Genomic DNA, 19,138 nt, shown 5'->3' with positions numbered 1-19,138 from the left:
TCTTGTGGTAGTAGTGAGTCAGGCTAGCCTTCCCTAGTTCCTGCTACCTCAGCAATGCCAGCTAGGCTGGATAGCATGGAAAGGGAAGAAGAAACATGAAGGATATTGCTGCTGTGAAAAGCACATGATCAGGCATGGTATGATCTAGCAGCAAGGGAGGAGCATGTTGAGGGTGGGTGCAAATGATGGCTCATCAGAGTAGGAGAGGTCTTGCTTACTGCACTGATCCTTTCCAAGGAGTCAGAGGAGCACCTTCCCCCACTCCACCCCACCCAGCTGCTCGCCTGAATCAGAGCCCTTCAGCACATGACTGTCTATCACACACCCCACCCCAACGAGCACACTAGCTCTAGCAAGTGCGATCAGGGCTGCTAGCAGCAGTTGCAGAGAAGGGCCAGACAATGGGATTTCACCAGGTCAAAACCTTTTAGGGCTAAAAAAGTTAAAGATATTTACATGGCTATGGTGAACAGCAGAGAATCAACCAAGAGCCATCAGTGAGTGCTGGGTCACTGAACAAGGCAGGGACAGACACCAGTGAGTACAATCCTGCTGCTCAACCATTAGGAGGCCCCCCAGTCAAACTCCTAAGACCACCTCTAACCTGAAAATCAACCCCCCACCCCACTTGCATATAGGGCATAAGACCTTGCCTTATGTGTTTGGCACTATTGCAAGCAGCATTGCATCTCACTTCATTCCAAAGTACAAAGCCAATGGGCAACTGAGACTATGCTGAAAATCCACTGGGAAACAGATTCCACCAGCTACTTATTCCTGCCTGAGCAGTGACACATGTACATTGGCAAACAAAACATCCCCAGCTTCCAGGTGGCAGGGGCAAGGAGGAACTCACTCTCCATTAAATCTTCTTAGGTCCCTCAACGGCTTCTGGCACTACAGAACCAAAATCCATGGCAAACCTTCCCACTCCCTTCATTGCAGTTCTTCCACCAATGGGACATTTCTAAGTAGAAGGTTTTCATCTTTCAGCAATGCCAGCAGTTGTCAGAGACATCCCATACTATACTCCTTATAAGACCCCTTCATCTCCATCTCCTCAAAACCAGGAACCAGCTGTCATGAAGGTGAGGTCACTGGTTAGCTCTCCTAGTGGAAACTGAACAAAGCAATTGAGACTGGTCCTGAGAACTGGATCTCAAGAATGAGACACAAACACAAAAGCACTTACTGGACTTGCCTTTCTTCCCTGCTGCCTCACTGGCTTTTGCAGCCAGAAAAGCAAAGAGAAACTCGCATGCTCTATAAAAGCAATGTGAAACATGTGTCTACTGCATTCATTGCTAGAAATCACAGGTGGGCAATTGCAGACAGAAGTACACCCAGGCAGCATGCACAAGAATGAGACTGCTGGTCTCACCTTCTCCTCGTTTCATCTCGTCTCCTTGGCCAGCCCACATGGAAGGGGGCAGCCACCTTCAACATCAACAGTGCAGTAGTTCCTTTTTAAACCTCTGGAAAGCATGAACGTCCCCATCATGCTTGATTACGCAATTGCAGTGAGACTCACAGAATCAGGATTCCTGGGTTCTACTCTGAGATCTGTCCTCAAGTGCATGAGAGACTTTGATTCACATTGAGTCTATCACTGCCTCAGTTTCCTAATCTGCAACCTTTGAAGTAATAGGAAAGACAAGCTGCAGCCCTTATTCATTAGACCTTGGATATTTGAATTTGTGCTTTGAGATCCACAGATCACAGGAGCCATCTGTTTCTATATATCAAACTAGCTGCTTTGAACAGAACAGAACTGATATTTCAATCAACCCACAAATAAATCCACACATGCAGAAATGGATGGAGCTGCAGTCTGGATATTTCTTTGCTTTTTGAACACCTAGACTCTAGGGTCACCAGTTTTTATTTGCTCAACTGTCAGATGCACCCTGTCCAAGGATGCTCACACTGGACACTAAAGCGTACTGCTTCTTGCTTACCTTCACAGATCATCACACTTCTCACAAACTCACCTAAAGATCATTCCATTCACTTTCTTTCACATGGTCTGTGTGAAACTCAGTCATCTCTCTCAATGCTGAATTCCCAGGTGGAATCAACAATCCTGTCACACCCAGGACTATCCCCCAATCTGGCGACAAGTGCCATAGCCAATAAATCCAAATAGTCCAGAGAGGCTACAGAAGCAGATGTCCCCAGACACGGTCCTAAAACACAGCTGTAGTACGATGGGTCAGCAAGTGATGCATTGCTTCAAACTGGATTCCTACACAGAATTGAGCGTGTTTCTACTTTTCGTAATGATTTTATAAAGATAGCAGAAGCCAGCAGTCAGCTCCAATAAGGCATTTTTAGAGGACCTGGGGGGGAAAGGTCTTTCTAGATCCTAGTTCTAAAACTCTAGTAAGCAACCTACTTCCAAGACAAATTCAGATCAGCTCCTCAGCTGAACAGCCTGCCATTTAGCTCTTCTTGGGCAGGGTTCCCACACACTCTCCTGCTTTTCTTGTTCACTCTATCACAGTCCCAGGGCAGGGTAGCATCCAGCCTCCAGCCAAGAGGAGGCTAACTCCATCCAGCATGTTACAAGTGAGCTCCTCCTCTTTCACTTGGAGGTTAGGCATGTCCCACTGTGCCAACTAGGTGAGTGGGGGCCCAGGAATAGAGTGGCCTGAAAATAAACTCCCAGCTCCAGGTAAGAATTAGCAGAATTATTCGAACTGGACCTCACCGAAGCAAAGAACCTGGTTCATGAATCTGCAAATCACCCTACCTACCGGTCTTTTGGCCATACCACTAGGCAGGCTGAAGGAGAACTTACCCACTGAGGACCACAATGAAGTCCATGACGTTCCAGCCGTTCCGCAGGTATGAGCCCTTGTGGAAAACGAATCCCAGAGCAACGATTTTAATCCCAGCTTCAAAACAAAAGATCCCGATGAAGTAAGGCTCTGTCTTCTCCTGCAGAAAGGGACCCAGCACATTGGTGAGAAGGGAAGACGCAGCAAATGTCCAGGGCGCATGTACAGCTTGCAGCCATTTTACCAGTATTTAAGACTGAGCTGTCATGCCCAAAATTCCCTGCTGGGCCCCGTTCAGAGATCCCTCTTCCCAGCACATGCCTAAGCCCCTCTTTAACCCACAACACTGAATGACAAGCTGTGGAGTTCTGCCTCTGTCTCACTTGCATCCCCCTCTCATGTCCAGCTGGCAAAATCTTTCTGAAATCCCCATTTATAACAAGTGCCCCAGGTCCACCCAGAGGACAAACTCCCCTATCCCCAGGTATTCTACAGGAGGCAGTGGAGGGGTAAAATCTTCCTGAGGCATAAAAGTCCCAGAGAAAAAAGCTCCCACCCACTTCTGCCCTACTCCAAAGCCAGCCCAGGAACTCCATAATCAGGCAGATAGCGAAGAGACTGCACCTGCAGCCTTCTGATAAGCAGTAGGCATCAAACAGTTAAACCTCAACAACTGAGGTCATGTGCATGTAGCAAACTTCCCAGGCCCAGCAATGATGCCTCAAGTGCATGAGGCTGCTCTGTGGAAGCTGCCTCCTAAACCAGAAGCCCAGGTAGCCATCTCTGCACAGCACTTCAAACAAGCTATTTAGCACCCTGAGGACCTGAGGCCCACCTGAGCCTATACTGCTTCCAGCATAGGAGACAGCCTTCCTGGATCAGCATGGTACACCTGAGAGCACTATTGACAGGCATGGTAAGTTTACAGTATACACACAGCCTGATGGACTGGTACGGGTTCCTCACCAGGCTCAACACCCACTAATACCGAGACAACCCCAGAGCTGATTCCAGAGGAGGAGGGCATGAGAGAAAGGCACTTACTAATCTTCGGGACATAGGTGTCTTGTCATCTCCCGGCAGATGCTGCTCCAGCGCCAGGACGATGCAGTTCGCAATAATCGTGGCCAGAATCATGTATTCGAAGGGAGTGAGAGGGTGAGTTAAGGAACTGGAGTAAAATAGCCGAGGTGGAACAAGCCTCTAATCCACTGCCTGCCTTTCTTCCTCAGCCTTTGTCACTTCATTTGCTAGCCACTGTTTGTCAAATAATCACCGTTTCTCCCTGCACGTGCACACAGAGGGAGCGGCAGGGAGATAAGCTTTCATTTACCACTGCTCCTGAGCAACAGGGTGAGACCTACTGACAAAGTTGTCTGGAAATGACAAAAGCGATGAGGAAAAAGCCGACAGCACCACTAAGCACTTGTAGAAGCAAGCAACTTGCTGGGGCCCAGCACTCCCCTGTCACCAGGCAACAGCAAAGCCAGCACTGGAGACCAAAAGGGACAAGTGCCCATGGTATCCAGTATACCAGGTAGCTGCCAGAAAACCAAGTCAAGATCCTCAGAGAGGAGGCAGGAGGGATCCTTCAACTGGGAGCATGCAGGAAGCAGGCTTATATCATCCAGGACCAGAATACAGAGACAGGTATGTACAAAGGTAGAAGTTTCATCAGAAGTCACACTTTGAAGCCCAGATGATGTGTCATTTGAACCAGCAAATTTGCCAGGCTGGAATGCCAGATTCAGGGAAGTACTTTACTTTCTTCTAGCCAGGTCTCAGACAGCTAAACCCTCACTGTCAATTCCACTAATTGTGGTGAGAAACTCCACATTCCCTTGTAGCCTTGGAAAATCCTTTGTAGCCTTGTGCATACACTCACTCCCAAGCCCTACCCCCATCCTGAGGCAGAGCTTTCCTCCTCTGGGGACATGCCTACCCTACAGGTACTCATGACGGCTTTAAGAACAGCTTCCAGGATACAATTAGCCTCAACTGACTGTATTTATAAAATACTGGCTCAGCCTACCATGCCTGGGATTTACATGCCAGCCCCTACCCTGCCATTTTTGGCTGAGATTTTAGAAAAAAAGCAGTAGTGAGACAGGTAGAGAAATATTGGGATAACTCGGGTCTCGTTTAAGCAAGGATGTAGTGCTGACCATCCCTTGTCATGGTCAGGAGTGAAAAGCTCCCTGCAGTGGACAGTGAGGATGTGTTCTTCGCTGCTGGCATGCATGGGTTTCTCAGTGAGGTCTGAGAGAGCTGCTTGTCATTTTCTGTTGTATTGCACATCTTATCCACCAGATGCAACTGGTGAATCTCATTTAGGCACACCAGTTTGGATCACTGGTGGGACTCCTTTCTGGCCATATAGTTCATATTATACTTGGCATTACTCAGCAATCAAGACTTGCTCCAATGCCCTTTAGTTTTTGCATGGATCCTCTGCAAGCATTGAGAGAGATTTAGACTGGTTGAGACACCTCTCTTTATTTTCCAGGATTTGAAGGGGGGATATCTTGGTGCTTGCAGCAGGAAATGTGATATTGGATGGGTGGGAATTGACTTGAGACAAAATTACAGTTCTCCAGGCCAGAGACTCTCTTGATAAAACTGCAAAGCATAGCACTGAGCACAGGAGTGGTACTTAGATAATATTAACCCACATAAAACGCACAAGCCATTTTGTTTTGCAGGGTGTTGTTATATATGGTTTTAGTTAAATATGATTGTGAGTGTGCATTATATAGATATAGATATATATAGTATCTTGTTTTCTGTTTCCTGCCTGGGTAAGCTGGAAAGGGACAGGAGATACTGCACATAGGCAGCTACCCAGGGCTTTTGTTAGGCCTGTTGTCTGAGGATACCCCAGTTGTTTAGTGTAAATAAAAGTACATGGGGGTCAGCCACATAAGTTGGAGGCATCAGACCCCTAGCCTAATTGGCTAACTGGTCAGTGTTCTCTTTTTTAAATTAACTGGTTAAGAGGAAGACTGTAAGCAAGACAAGCCCCCATTGGAAAAGCTTGTGTGATGCCATTTATATAGAAACTTCTCATATAAAAGCTCTCTTTTTCTCCTGGGGCTTCTGAGACCTGAAAAGCTGAATTGGGAGCTGGCAAAACTGCTCCCCATGGGGGTCTCCCCACTTCACTGAAGAAGTGAAATGAAGCTATGTGAAGGGAAAGCCTCAAGTACTGGGAGAGAAAGTCTGTCTCAGGGCTTGACACCCCTATCCTCTCCCCCTTCTTTCACCTTTTGTTTTTTTTTCTGGATTTTGAGTGGGATAATATTATAGGAGGTGTTAATCCCTGAAGCAGACTAGCCAGGGTTGGAGCCTGGAATGTTTTAGTTGCTGTTGCAACTTCTTTTGGTTCCAGCCTAGCTGTGTGGCTGAACCCCAGCTGTGGTTTGCTGGCAGAGCTGGGCCAGGATTAAGGGCTTGGCAAATCTGAGCCAGGCTTAAGGCGTTTACTGAGATAATGCCATGGGGTTATTAGTCCCTAGAGCAAATTGACCAGTAATGGAGTCTTGCCAGTTATTGGCCTGCATAGGCCTGACTTCCTTTTTGTTGTTTCATAGCTGGGGGATTTTCTTTATGTGGGACACCCTAGCCAAATGCAGTGATTCCAGATTTCTGGGTGGGGGCTCAAGCCACAGTGAAATTTGAACCTGGCCCTTCTTGCTACTGACTGGTGCCTAGCAGAAAGATTAACAAAATACAGCAGGCAAAAGTTCTATTGACTGTGCCTGAGAGATGAGAGAATGAGAACTGCCCCCAGATACCTGCCCGAAAATGAGGAGACATTACAGAGAGCTACCATGCTGCAGGATGTAAGGATTTTCTAAAGCTTTGGCATTTGCTCAGCTCTGCTCCCATTCAGTTCAGTGGAAATGGTCTGAATGAGAGCAAAAGGAAGCCAACGTTCAATGCTTCTGAGTGTTTGAGAACCCTGAGCGCAGCTGGGCATCAGGGGTCAATGTTAGAAGATTTAGTGCTAGTTGTGCTTGCAGGGGTCACCATGCTGACTCCTATCCTAGCTTTGCCAAGAATGCCAACCAGAACAGGCTCATTCTCTGCTTCCTCATGAGCACTAAGCTGAGCAGGGAAAAAATCCCACTCCAAAGCCATAAAGCTCCTGCTTTTTCCTCCTCCAAATTACCGCCTCCATAATGAGTGAGGACTATCCCTCTGAAAATGAGTAGCCAGAGGGAAAGGTCTGCCGGTGTTTGGCTACAGACTGGCTACATCCCACCATACCTGTTGGGTCTTGTCCTCAGGTATACAGAGCCTCAGTGGGAAAGGCTGACAGTCACTGCTGAACCCTGTGGATCCTACACAGTCCAGTCCTGATAGGGCTGCCCTAAATGCATTATGTAATGGCAACCTCAGAGTGGAATTGGTTCTTACCACCCCAGCCCTAGCACCAAACTGCATCTCCCATGGTGACCTGACAGCTGGTAGGCAGGAGCCCCTTTGTACCACTAAGGGTAGGCTGGTGCTACATGCTCTAATGTGGGCTACTGAAAAGACTGACCTGTCAGCTCCTGCTACTGGATTGTTGCTGGAGGGTGGGAGAAGGGAGCTTGCCAGGTGAAATGTGCAGTAGAGGCACAAAGTATTAGTATTATTACTGTTATTAATATTGCCTGCTGCTGCGTTGCCTTCACTGCCTGACAGCGTGGGCAGGGATTGACTAGAAAATGTTGGATTTTTTATTTTTAAGGCCATTAATGGCCCAGGTCCTACATGCCACTTCTGGCTCCCTGCAGTGTGTTCCATCCAGCCTTCTGGAGGTGAGGGGGTAAGGCTGCTGGAGTCCAGGGACAACAGAGGAGCCAGGCAGCATGCCTCCATGATCTCACTACAGCGCAGTGCCCCCCTCCCCATGGTATCCAAACACCACCACACAGTGAGGCCTTTTCAATCCACTCCCTCTTTCTAGAAGTCCTCAGCTCACCACATCACTCACATTGGCATATCAGTACTGATCACAGCCTCACAGCTTTAGGTAAATTAGGCCTTAAGCCTCATAATATTAGGCTATTCTCTCAAGATCTGGCCTATAGGAGCTGCCCCAAATAACAGACCTCTACTCTAATGCACATGCCCACTGAAATCAGTATGATTGTCCAGTATGGATAATATGGTTCCAACAATCCCTTCTCATATGGGTTTCCAAACCTGAAAAAGTGGGACTTCCGATAGAAGTAAAGGCCTGAGTGAACAGCTCTGTGAGTAGGGACAGGCACTTCATTTCCAGTCAGCTCAAGGCTACCCAAAAGCAAGTGCCTCCAACTATGGGTGCACAACCCCAGACACCCTCAAGGACCCACATTTCAGAGGATGGGAGATGATCCGAGTATTTAAGGCAAGTTGGATACCCTGAAATGTAGGCAAACTTAATGCCTAGTCCCTTTAAACGATCAAGGCTGCTGAAGTTGAAGGGAGCCCAGGTGGAAGGGCCTGCCACTGATTTGCTTGCAGGACTGCAGCCTGAGCCTGTACATGTTTTATTACCAAGCAGATCAGGTCCTTTGACAGAGAGGTATGATACACTGCATACACGGTGATTAATCATGGAGATAATTAGATTTCCTCCCTTTTGAATTAAATGGACCCCAATGCAAGTCACACGGATATTAACATTCCATTAATTGGGGAAGAGGGTGGAATACATTCAGGCTCCTTCTCAGAAGCAAGTATAAAGCCCAGCCCTCCTCCCCTCCAAGTCCTTTGATCTCCAGCAGCTGTGTTAAACAAGGTGGACAAGTAAAGACTTCCTTCCCCACTGCTGGCCTGCTGCCCAGCCAAGTGAAAACAAAGCACTTAAAAGCAAAAAGACAACTAAATCCTTTTCAGTTTCCATCGATCTTTAACACATCTTTGTAATAAAAGTCTTATTGTCATCAATAAAAATGAGAATCATTGTCGGACAATGCTCCCTTACCTCTCTTACGTCCCTACTAGCAAATCACAGGCAGCAGAGGGAAGAAGAGAGGAGCTGAGCCCCATGGTACTTTGGGGATGGCCAGCTGTTCTGTTTCAGGAAAAGACAGATACCAATGGAGAACCAGCTTCTCTTTGGTTCTACAGCTAAGGGAGCTCTGGTGGGCTCCCTGCAGCAGCTGAGAAGTGACACCGAATAAACAACTGCACTCTCGGGACAGAGTTTGCTCTAAGACTCAAGAGGAGGCTGCAGAGAGCAGGATATTGCATCTGCTATCTTACGTACTGAGCAAAGTAAGCAGGAGGGATGGCTCATATGACTTCAGGGGAACTCCCCTTTACACCTCTTCAATACAACTTGGGTGAACTTCAGTGCTTGTAAAAGTCAAGGAGAATGCATAGCAGGATGTAGCATTCCTGCTGAGCTTCATTCTGCCCAAACAATGCTTCCCCAGGGCCACTGAGCCTGCCAGAAGTCTGGGGTTTGGCTCAGAGTTGGTGCAGCTGAGCTCAAGTAGGGCCAACACCTTACTATGGGGCTGAAATACTCAGCTGGCGAAGCACACAGTAGGGTGGGATGGCTGACCAGGCACCAAAGCAAGGAGCTTTAGGGAAACAAAAGCTCATAGAATCATAGATGGTAGGGTCAGAAAGGACTTCAAAGGATCGTTGAGTCCAACCCACTGCCAGTGGCAGGAAAAAGTGCTGGGATCATATGACCCCAGCCAGGTGCTTGACCAGTCTCCTCTTGAAGACCCCCAGGGTAGGGGAGAGCACCACCTCCCTTGGAATCCCATTCCAGATTCTGGCAACCCTTACTGTGAAGAAGTTCTTTCTGATGTTCAACCTCAGTCTACTCTCCATCAGCTTGTGGCTGTTGTTCCTAGTTATTCTCAGGGGTGCTCTGGTAAACAGAGCATCTCCCCCTGATGAATTTGTATGCTGCCACAAGATTCCCCCTCAGCCTTCTCTTGTGGCACTGAAAAGGTCCAGGTCCCTCAGCCTTTTTGCACAGGGACCTTCCCTGCAGGCCTCTAACCATACAAACGGCCCTCCTTTGAACCCTCTCAAAGTTGTCCACATCTTTTTTGAATTGTGGCACCCAGAATTGGATACAGTACTCTAGCTATGGCCTGACCAGTGCTGCATGGGGTGTGGGGGGACCTTCACCACCCTGGACCTGTTCGTGATGCACCTACTAATGCATGACAAAGTGTGGTTAGCTCTGCTAATTACTTCATCACAATGACGACTCACATTCATCTTGGAGTCAACAACGACTCTGAGATCTCTTTCTGATGCTGTGCTGCTGAGAGCATCATCCCCCAACCTATAAGTGTACTGGTAATTCCCTCTCCCTAGGTGCAGCACCTTGCACTTGTCCTTGTTGAATTGCATCCTATTGTTCTCTGCCCATTTCTCTAACCTGTCCAGGTCCACCTGGATTCAGTTTCTTCCCAGCAATGTGTTTGCTTTGCCCCACAGTTTGGTGTCATCTGCGAATTTGGACAGAGTGCTTTCCATGCCCTCATCCAGGTCGCTGATGAAGATGTTGAACAGCACTGGCCCAAGGACTGAGCCTCTGGGGACCCCACTGCCCACATCTTTTGAGGTCAATACTGACCCATTCACCGCAACTCTCTGGGTATGACCCTTAAGCCAATTTGCCACCCACATGACTGTGTAATCATCTGTGGCACAACCGTTCAATTTGTTTATAAGAATAGGATGGGATACTGTGTCAAGGGCCTTCTTAAAGTCCACGTAGATGACATCTACCTCGACTCCTGCATCTAACCTCTTAGTGACATGGTCATAGAAAGAAACAAGATTAGTCAGGCAGGAACAACCTACTACGAACCTGTGCTGGTTGCCCTTCAGCATAATATTACCCGCTGGACTCCTACAAATGTGATCCTTGATAATTTTTTCACGGATTTTCCCAAGGAAGCTCCCTGTCCTGTTTGTTGGTTTGCCTCCTACTTTTGGAGTTGGTGGTCTGGAAGGCAGCAGTCAGAGACTTCTGCCAAATGTGTGTTATCTGGCTTAAAGCATAATTCCTGAAATAAATCTGAAATGCCAGGAAGGAACCATTCAGGAAGCCTCCTGTTAAGCTCCCCTCTCCAGCCACTCACCTCCAGCCTCTGCAGTATGCAGACTAGGTACAAAACACACGTACCATTCAAACTTCCCACTACACAGTTCCACCATTGCACCTGCTCCTACTCCAGAAAGGCAGAGGCCTCTGTCAATTGATGCTAGCCCTGATCTGCAGTGCCCTTGCTGGCACTTCCCCTCTGGCAGCCCATTCCATTGCTGCCCCTCACTAACACATCCAATCTGGTTGTCTCAGAAGCACACCGGTGTGCAAGGGTTCTGAGATAGGAGCAAACATCTACCGGAGAGAAGTTACACTGAGGCCGACCTGGTCCTGCTTCTCCTCTTATATGGATCTCCATCACTATTGCATCCACATTAATAGATTCATAGATGCTAGGGTCAGAAGGGACCTCAACCGATCATCGAGTCTGACTTCCTGCCTGGTCAGAAATGAGTCCTGGGGTAAGATGACCCCAGCCAGATGCCTATCCAGCCTTCTCTTAAAGACCCCCAAGGTAGAGGAGAGCACACCATCTTCCTTGGAAGCCCATTCCAAATTTTGGCCACTCTTACTGTGAAGAAGTTTTTCCTGACATCTATCCTAAATCTGCTCTCTGTCAGTTTGTGACCATCATTCCTTGTTATGCTACAAGGCACCCTGGTGAACAGAGCATCTCCGATTCCTTGTTGCACTCCCCTAATGAATTTGTAGGCAGCCACAAGATCACTTCTCAGCCTTCTGTTGTGGAGAAGAGGTCCAGGTCCCTTAGTCTCTCCTCGTAGGGCTTGGCCTGTAAACCCTTGGCCTGTTGTCCTCCTCTGGACCCTCTGGAGGTTCCCTGTTATTCAAAGTCAAAAGCAAGTCAAAACCAAGTTATTCAAGTTGTTCCCTGTTATTCAAAGTCAAAAGCAGCAATGGCACTAATCTCCCTCTCTCTGCTTTTCTTACCTATAGGAGAAATTGTTTGACTAGGGGAGTATGTGACTGAGCAAGGAAAAGTTATGCCATGGAAGTGAAGTGCTGAAAAAAAAGAGATACCTTTTCCAATGGCCAATATTCTAATCTCATGCAGCAGTGAGGTTCATAGCTTACACTCACTTCCAAGGAAGATTCTGCCTCCTGCAGTGACACACCTCTACGACTGGTTCCAGTATCATTTTTCCAACTTAGCTCTTACAGGAAGTCATGGTCACAGGGAAAGAACTGAGTCCATGCCAGAACCATGGATGACTTTGAGTATCAGGACAGTAAGATGAGTAGGGTAATAGGCAATTTGGAGGACAGGATTAGGATTCAAAATTACCTTGATAAATCAGAAAAAAAACCGGTCTAAAATCAGTCAGATGAAATGCAATAAGGCCCAGTGCAGAATACTGTGCTTAGGATCAAATCCACAAATACAAGCTGAAGGCTAGGCTGCAGAACTGTGGGAATGGACCTGGGGGTTAAGGTAGATATTAGGCCACATTTGATGTTGTAGAAAAATCCAAGAGCGTACTGGAATGTATTAACATGAATGTTTCATATACATCAGGGGAAATAACTTTTCCACTCTATTCAGCACTAGTGAGGCATCACCTGGAGTACTGCATCCAGTGTTGGACACTGCACTTCAGAAAAGATGTGGACAAGCTGAAGAACAATAAAAATGATTCAAGGTCTAGAAAAACATAATGTTCAAGGATATGATGGAAAAACCTGGGAATATTTAGTCTAGAAAAAAGAAGACTAAGGGGAATTTGATAATCTAATACAAAAATGATCAGTAGAAAGAGGATGAGCAACAATGTTCACTGAGTGCAAGACAAGAAAAATGACCTTCGATTTCTATAACGGAAACTTATATTGGATATTGGGAAGAACTTTCTATATATGAGAGTGGTTAATAAGCACTAGAACAGATCATCTAGAAAAGCTGTAGCATCTCCACTGTAGGATGCTTTTAAGTGTAGGTTAGACAAATATTTGTCTGGGATGGTTCAAACAGAGATGTTCCTGCTTCAAGTGGGATTAGACTAGATGATCTTCTGAGGTCCCTTCAAGCCCTATTTTTCTATGATCTCTGACAGAGGGACCTTGAACTGAACTCTGTTTATAAGGAGCCACCACAGAGAATACTGCACCAAGGGGATTTATGTTGCTAAACAAATGGGCTGCTGTATTTTACAGCAGGGCATGTGGCTTCATCCAAGATATGTTAAGCTGCACAACTCAAGTCTGAGGCTCCTGAATGGGTGAATTGCTAGGGCCAGATGCATTTCTGATAGGATAGCAAGTAATCTTATGGGTAGCCAGAAAGAAGGGACATTGTTTGCCACCACAGCTATCTAGGTATCCAGTAGCACTGAAAAGTCCAACAGGAGTCCCAGGCTCCAGACCAGCTTAACCTGGGGCGAGATGTCCTAGACAGATTAATACTACAGGGATGACAAGTTTGTCAAAGCACCCCCCTCTTGCTTGCAGCTTCACCTCTCTCCTGTGTGAATTAAACTTCGGTCACCTGCTTTTCCCTTCAGGTGATGAATCTGGCTGGGCATATCAAGAGCTGGAACATGTTACAGTTTACAGTTTACCTCTGCTAGAGAACTGACACAGGCCTGAGGGTCATCCATGCCCAACTGGTGCAGGGGGACTGAACCCAATGATCTACAAGGTCCCTTCCAGTCCCTAACAATTTATGAATCTATGAACATGCAGCTGGGGCACAGGACTGAGCTTTGTGTAAATCCTGGTGAGGGACTTTGGAAATAAAATGAAATGTTGACCCTTCATGTTCAGTCAGAGGCAGAACCAAAGCCATTTTCTGGGCATTTTCATTTGCCCCAGAGCTTCCTGGAAGTGAGACAGGAGCACCCAGTGATCAATGGCAGGCTTTCAAACCACATCTCAAGAGAGATGGCCAGGCAGCAAATGTGATGAGAGATTGCAGATGCAGTTGCAGATCTATTTAGCCTGCTAAGGAGAAGAGCCAGAGGGGATTCAGTCAAGGTATTTAAAAGGCCACTCAATGAAATTAATGGCTGATAAATTAAAAACAAATAAAAGAAAATTCTTCATGTAGACAGCCTGTGGACTTCACTGCCAGGGATTCAAACATTGTCACTTGATATTTCAAGGGGATGGTTAATGATGGTTCCATTAATTCCATTCGCTAGCAGAGAGGACAAGATGGGTCAGATCCCTGACTGAAGAATGAACACCAATTGCTACAGGAGCTAGGAAGGGTGTTCTCCAAAGAAAGCACAGCCCAGGAAAAGGCATTAGCAGCAGGCTTACTTGGCATGGCCGAGCCAGAGGCAGGATGTCACACTTGGTCAAATATAGTGTAGCATAGAGTGGGCAATTATTTCAGGCAGAGGGCTGCTTAATGAGTTTTGGTGAGCTGTCAAGGGCCACAAGGGTAGCCCCACCCCTTGATAGGTGCTCCACCCCCTGGTCTCCATCTTGGGACCAGAAGTCCCAACCCCTAACCCCTGACCTTTGCCCCTGGAAGTCCCTCCCCTTGCCCCCAGAAAGGGGTTTGTCATCTTGGAATTGGAGAAAAAAAAATTATATATTAAAAAACTAACACTGACAATAACATATTTTAATTCTATTTAAAAAATATTTTTTCCTGATTTGTGTGCATTTGTGAGGTGATTGCATAATAGTTCAAAATGAAATCTTATTATTAAATATTGTGGAGGGGTGGCAGGGTATGGGCCTTGTGGGGGGCTGTGGATATGTGTATGGGGTGTGGGGGAGGATGTGGGGATGTGGGTGCGTGGGTATGGAAGGGGTTGTGGGGGGGTGTTTGTGGGCATGTCTGGGTGGGTATGGGGTTTGTGGGGGGCTGTGTGGAGGGGGGAGGGAGAAGTGTGAGGGGGGTAAGCGCATCTGTGTGGTGGGGTGTTTGCAAGTAGCAGTGAGAGGGGCTCCCCCCACAGGCACAGGGCAAAAGCTGTTCCTCAGGGCAAGGGAAAAGCAGCCCCTCCCCCTCCAGCTGATGGCCATTCCTGCTGCAGCCACCCAGAGCCCACACCATGCCAGGGCCAGGCTGCCCTGCATCTGCTCTGCACTGCCACCACTGTGCCACCGCTGCCATGCTGGGCAGCCCAGAGGTGGCAGTGACAGCAGCAGAGACACATGGCAGCCCAGCACAGTGCAAGCTCCAGATGGCTGCAGCAGGAACAGCCAGGAGCTGGAGAGTGAGGGACCGCTTTTCCCCTGCACTGAGTAACAGCTTGGGTCGGGGTTGCACAGTGCAGGTCTCCACCAATACCACGGTGCTGGGGCTAGTGGCAGCCACTGCCACCTGGGCTGCCTAAAAAGGCAGTCCAGCTGTGGAGCTGCCCCAGCTCTACTGCATGTCCAGGGGTTAGCAGGATGCAACACAACTGGACTGTGCCTGGGCCAGGGCCAAACAAAGACCTACTATGGGCCTGCCAGCCATATTTGCCCACCCCTGGTGTATCAGGTTCCCCATTCCCCACTGGAAGTCCTAGGGAATATCTGTGGTGCCAGCAACTCACAGGGATGGGGTCATCTGTGTTCACTTGTAATTAGAGCCGAGTGAAATTTTTATTCACCGAAACCAAAGTCTGGGGCATGTAAAACATTTGATGAATTATTAAGGTCAAATCCAGCAATAAGTTTTGGCTGAAATAGAAATAAAAAACCCCAAAACATGCTAAATAGTGCATTATAATATTTCCCAAATAAAACATTTCCATTATTTGGTTCATAAGAGGACTTTGGTATCATTCACAAAAGCAGAATTCTGGTGTGGGTCTCTTTCAGACTCTCCAGTGAAGCTGTTCTCTTCCCGTGACATAAATATTTATGAGCTGAAGGAGAGCAAACATGTAGATTGGCAAGTAGTGAAGATGCTTCCCTGGGTGGCCACAAGTCCCTGCTCCAAATCAAGCAGAGATTTGAATCTAGTGTCCCACTTTTCAGGCAATGCCCTAATGCCTGGGTTATCAAATATCTATGAACTACCATCACCACTGCTTCCTCCTCCTCAGGACCAACAACTACATTTCCTTGTCAATCTAGCCCTTTCTTACCAAATATTCAGCATTTTTATTTGAAAAAAAATTAAATGCCGCAGATCAAAATGAAAAGTTCCACCACATACTGAAGCAAATGCTTCATTAAACTGAAAAAAAATTTTTTTTGCATTTTTCAGAGATAAAAAATTGTTTCAGGTTGACCCAAAATAAAATTGTTTTCTGGTCTGGCCACTGCATGAAAAAGAATCAATTACTCACACAGCCTTGCTTATAATTACCCTGCAGGGCAGGGAGGGCACACAGTGGTAAAAATTATCAGAGGACAAATGGCCAGACACCAGAACCTTTTCCTAGGAGTTTCACATGAGCTATGATCTTACTTCCTAGCTCCCATTAATGCCACTTATTCCTCCACTGCTGCCCACACTGATACATTTCAACAAATACATGGAAAATAAAAAATAATATTTGGCCTGTTTTGGGTCTTTTGTTTCTTTTCCTTGAAAATCTGTGAGCAATTAAGAGAGGCTTAAAGAAAATAAGTGCTTTAGCACTGCTGTTGCTGTGAGCAAGATAGGTCCCCAGGCACTAGATTCATTTGCATAAATGTGACCTGTGGGACTGGATGGCAGCAATAAACTACAGGGCAGGGGTCAGCAACATTTTTGGACAGAGTGCCAAAAACACCCACAACCTCAACTTGTAAGATGTTGACATGCCAGGTATGGATGGCTGGGGAGCCATGAGGGGTCTGATCCTTGTTGTGGCAGTGTAATCCTGGGCCCTTCCCCGCCATCTGCCCCGAGGCATGCGCGCCAAGCAAAGTGCCTTCATAAGCCTTGCTCTGGCACCCATGCCTACCCCTGCTATAGCAACTTGGTCAGTTAGTTCTGATTTAACCTGGCTAAGTTAGTCACTCCATCCCCTCTTCTCTGTACCAGACATTTAGTGCATCTCTCTTCATCCTGCAGCCTGTAAACTTCATAATCCTATGATCCCCAAATGCAGATGGAAAAAACAGCGATAGAGAGATTACTCTGACAGATGCACAGAATTAAGTGAGAAATGATGCTGTGACTGGGACATTACAGGGTGTGACAAAGACATGGGCAGTATTCTCCAGGGCAGGCCTTTTGAAGCTCTATGAACACAGAACCAGACCATGTGGCATTAATGTTCAGGGTGGCTGCCTTGAACAATACAGTAATACAGATTATCAGCGAGATTCTCAAAATGCCTAGTGTTGGCCTAACTTTTCAGAAGCCACTGAGCATTTTACTACTGATTTCATTAAGAGAAGAGCATGGTCAACACTAATCCCTTTGGAGAATCTCACTCTTACGGTCACTCCAGGTACTGATCTATGTTAAAGCAATCACAAGGCACTTAGATCAATATACAGCATTGCATGCAGGGACAAAATCACCTCATGGGCTCCACTCACTCAGATTAAAGAGGGCAGTGCATTCTCCTCTATTTAAGTGTGGCCTTTTGCCAAGTTATCAATAGACACAGCTTAGGTGTTCCTGCAACAGTGTTCCTTCTTCCTCCAAAATGCCTAGTACTGAATGAGTGTGGGATGCAAGTGTCCATAAGAGGGCAGGGCCAAGGTAAGGATAAGGTTTACTCACACTGATCAAGAGAGGAACTGGGACAAACACTTCCAAAAGTGGTCTTCTCTTTTTAACATGCTCAATTTGTCTAATTATCAGAGGGGCTGAGCACCGGCAAGCAAATGCAAAGCCAGAAGATGCTGAAAGCTTTCAGCACTGCTATAAAGGAGCTCTGGGATATCTCTGTTAGGAACACACAACTGAGACTTCTGAAAATTTGGCTGTGTTGCCCCAAGAGAGATCCAAGTTGGTCACTGCTAGCCAAATGTGAGGGAAAGCACGAGAAATAGAAACATCAGAAAAGATACACCATCTCTCTCTCTCTTTCTCTCCCTTTCATGCTTTTCCTTCTTTGTTAGTTGTCTAATTATACAAACTTCCAGCCACCCAAAATGCACAGCAGCACTTGCCTCCCTCTAAGTCTGGTAATGAGAGCCTGTGTCTCTCTGGCTCTCTCTTTTTTCCTTCCTCTAGCTTCTCAGATAGGATCATTAGGGAAATGATAAAAATAGGTTTTCTTATTGATTTATCTCCTTTATCCAGTGCTCTCTCCCTCGAATAGTTGACTTGGTTCCTTAGCAACTCAGCTAATTCCAGCCACGCCGCACACCTGTAGTTTGTTAATTTCCTTCCTGGTGAATTTCAAGCCAAGGACGGGGCCAAGCAGCCACCGGCAATAAAGCTGAACTGTTTACAACCCAGCGGTACAAAACTGATCCCAGCCTTTTTACAGTAATTCAGCCACTTCAGTCCCAGCTATACCCTGCTCTGGGAAGCACTCAAATAGAAGTTGTTTTTGATAATCACAGACTATGGGTTCCTGGATTGGTTTTGCACTAAATCTATATAACAGCTAGGATGTTGCTGCAATGCTGAGCTCCGTTCCCCTCTGTCAGCTGATGAATTCTCTCAGAATACTGAAGAGGCAAAACTTTTTGAGATCAGCACGCTGGGATTAGGCAAACAATGTAGCAATAGGGACTGCGGAGAACCTTTTCCTTCCAGAAAAGTTGGAAAAAAGGGGATACAGTAATCTGGGGAAGAAGCCAACAATAGAAAAAGTCAGGCTAAAAACTAATGTCAGATTCACCCAGAATCTGTTGCTAATGCAGTCTGCCCAGTTCCAAGGACTGATGATGCTGACAGCACACTGATGCAATATCCCCAAGTGGCTGAATGTGACATAAATCACTCTCAGTTCTGCCTGAGGGCTGGGAGCTACAGCAAGTCTTCACTGACTCGCCTTCACCATCTGTGGTTTAGCGATGGAAAGCAATGAGATCATGTTAGCTTCCCCACTCTCTCCAAGCCTTTGGAGGTGAAACATCCTAGCGAAAGGGATGGCACTGAGGGAAAACAAGGACTGGGATGCAGGCAAAATCCAAGCAGCCTTGCTAGCACCTGCTTAAAAGGTAGAAAGTCTGTCTTAGAAAGGAACCAGATGGGTGGGACAGACATTCAGTTCTATGTTTATTCATGCTTAGTTTTTCCTGCACTCCCAGCTCTGTCTTATAGGAACCAACTTCTCCTCAGCTTCTGGAAATTTAGTGTCCGTCTTCATTCCATTCCAGTTTCCTCCAAATCTTCTTAATCAATAGGTCCTGCCCAAAGCCAGGAAGGTAGCATCTCCTTTTGAGGTGCAGGGGGCAATTCCATCTCTCTGTTTATTCACGGGTCTTGTCACTTTGCTCC

At 46.8% G+C, this 19,138-nt stretch overlaps 1 protein-coding gene across 1 annotated transcript in view; it reads right to left on the bottom strand.

The window, feature by feature from the left end:
• The window catches only part of CACNA1E (calcium voltage-gated channel subunit alpha1 E), a 353,537-nt gene that overhangs the window by 207,827 nt on the left and 126,572 nt on the right, over positions 1 to 19,138 (bottom strand). The window contains exons 4-5 of the mRNA XM_090047888.1: positions 3,825 to 3,930; positions 2,801 to 2,940 (exon numbers count right to left, since the gene is read on the bottom strand). Of these exons, the coding sequence (XP_089904014.1) occupies positions 2,801 to 2,940; positions 3,825 to 3,930 (246 nt within the window). The remainder of the gene's footprint in view (positions 1 to 2,800; positions 2,941 to 3,824; positions 3,931 to 19,138) is intronic.

The sequence above is a fragment of the Crocodylus siamensis genome, chromosome 5 (genome assembly GCF_052110815.1).
Source record: "Crocodylus siamensis isolate JL-2025a chromosome 5, ASM5211081v1, whole genome shotgun sequence".
NCBI classification, from domain to species: Eukaryota; Metazoa; Chordata; order Crocodylia; family Crocodylidae; genus Crocodylus; species Crocodylus siamensis.
Note: the sequence above shows the minus strand (reverse complement) of the source record. Positions and strands in the feature narration are given on the sequence as shown.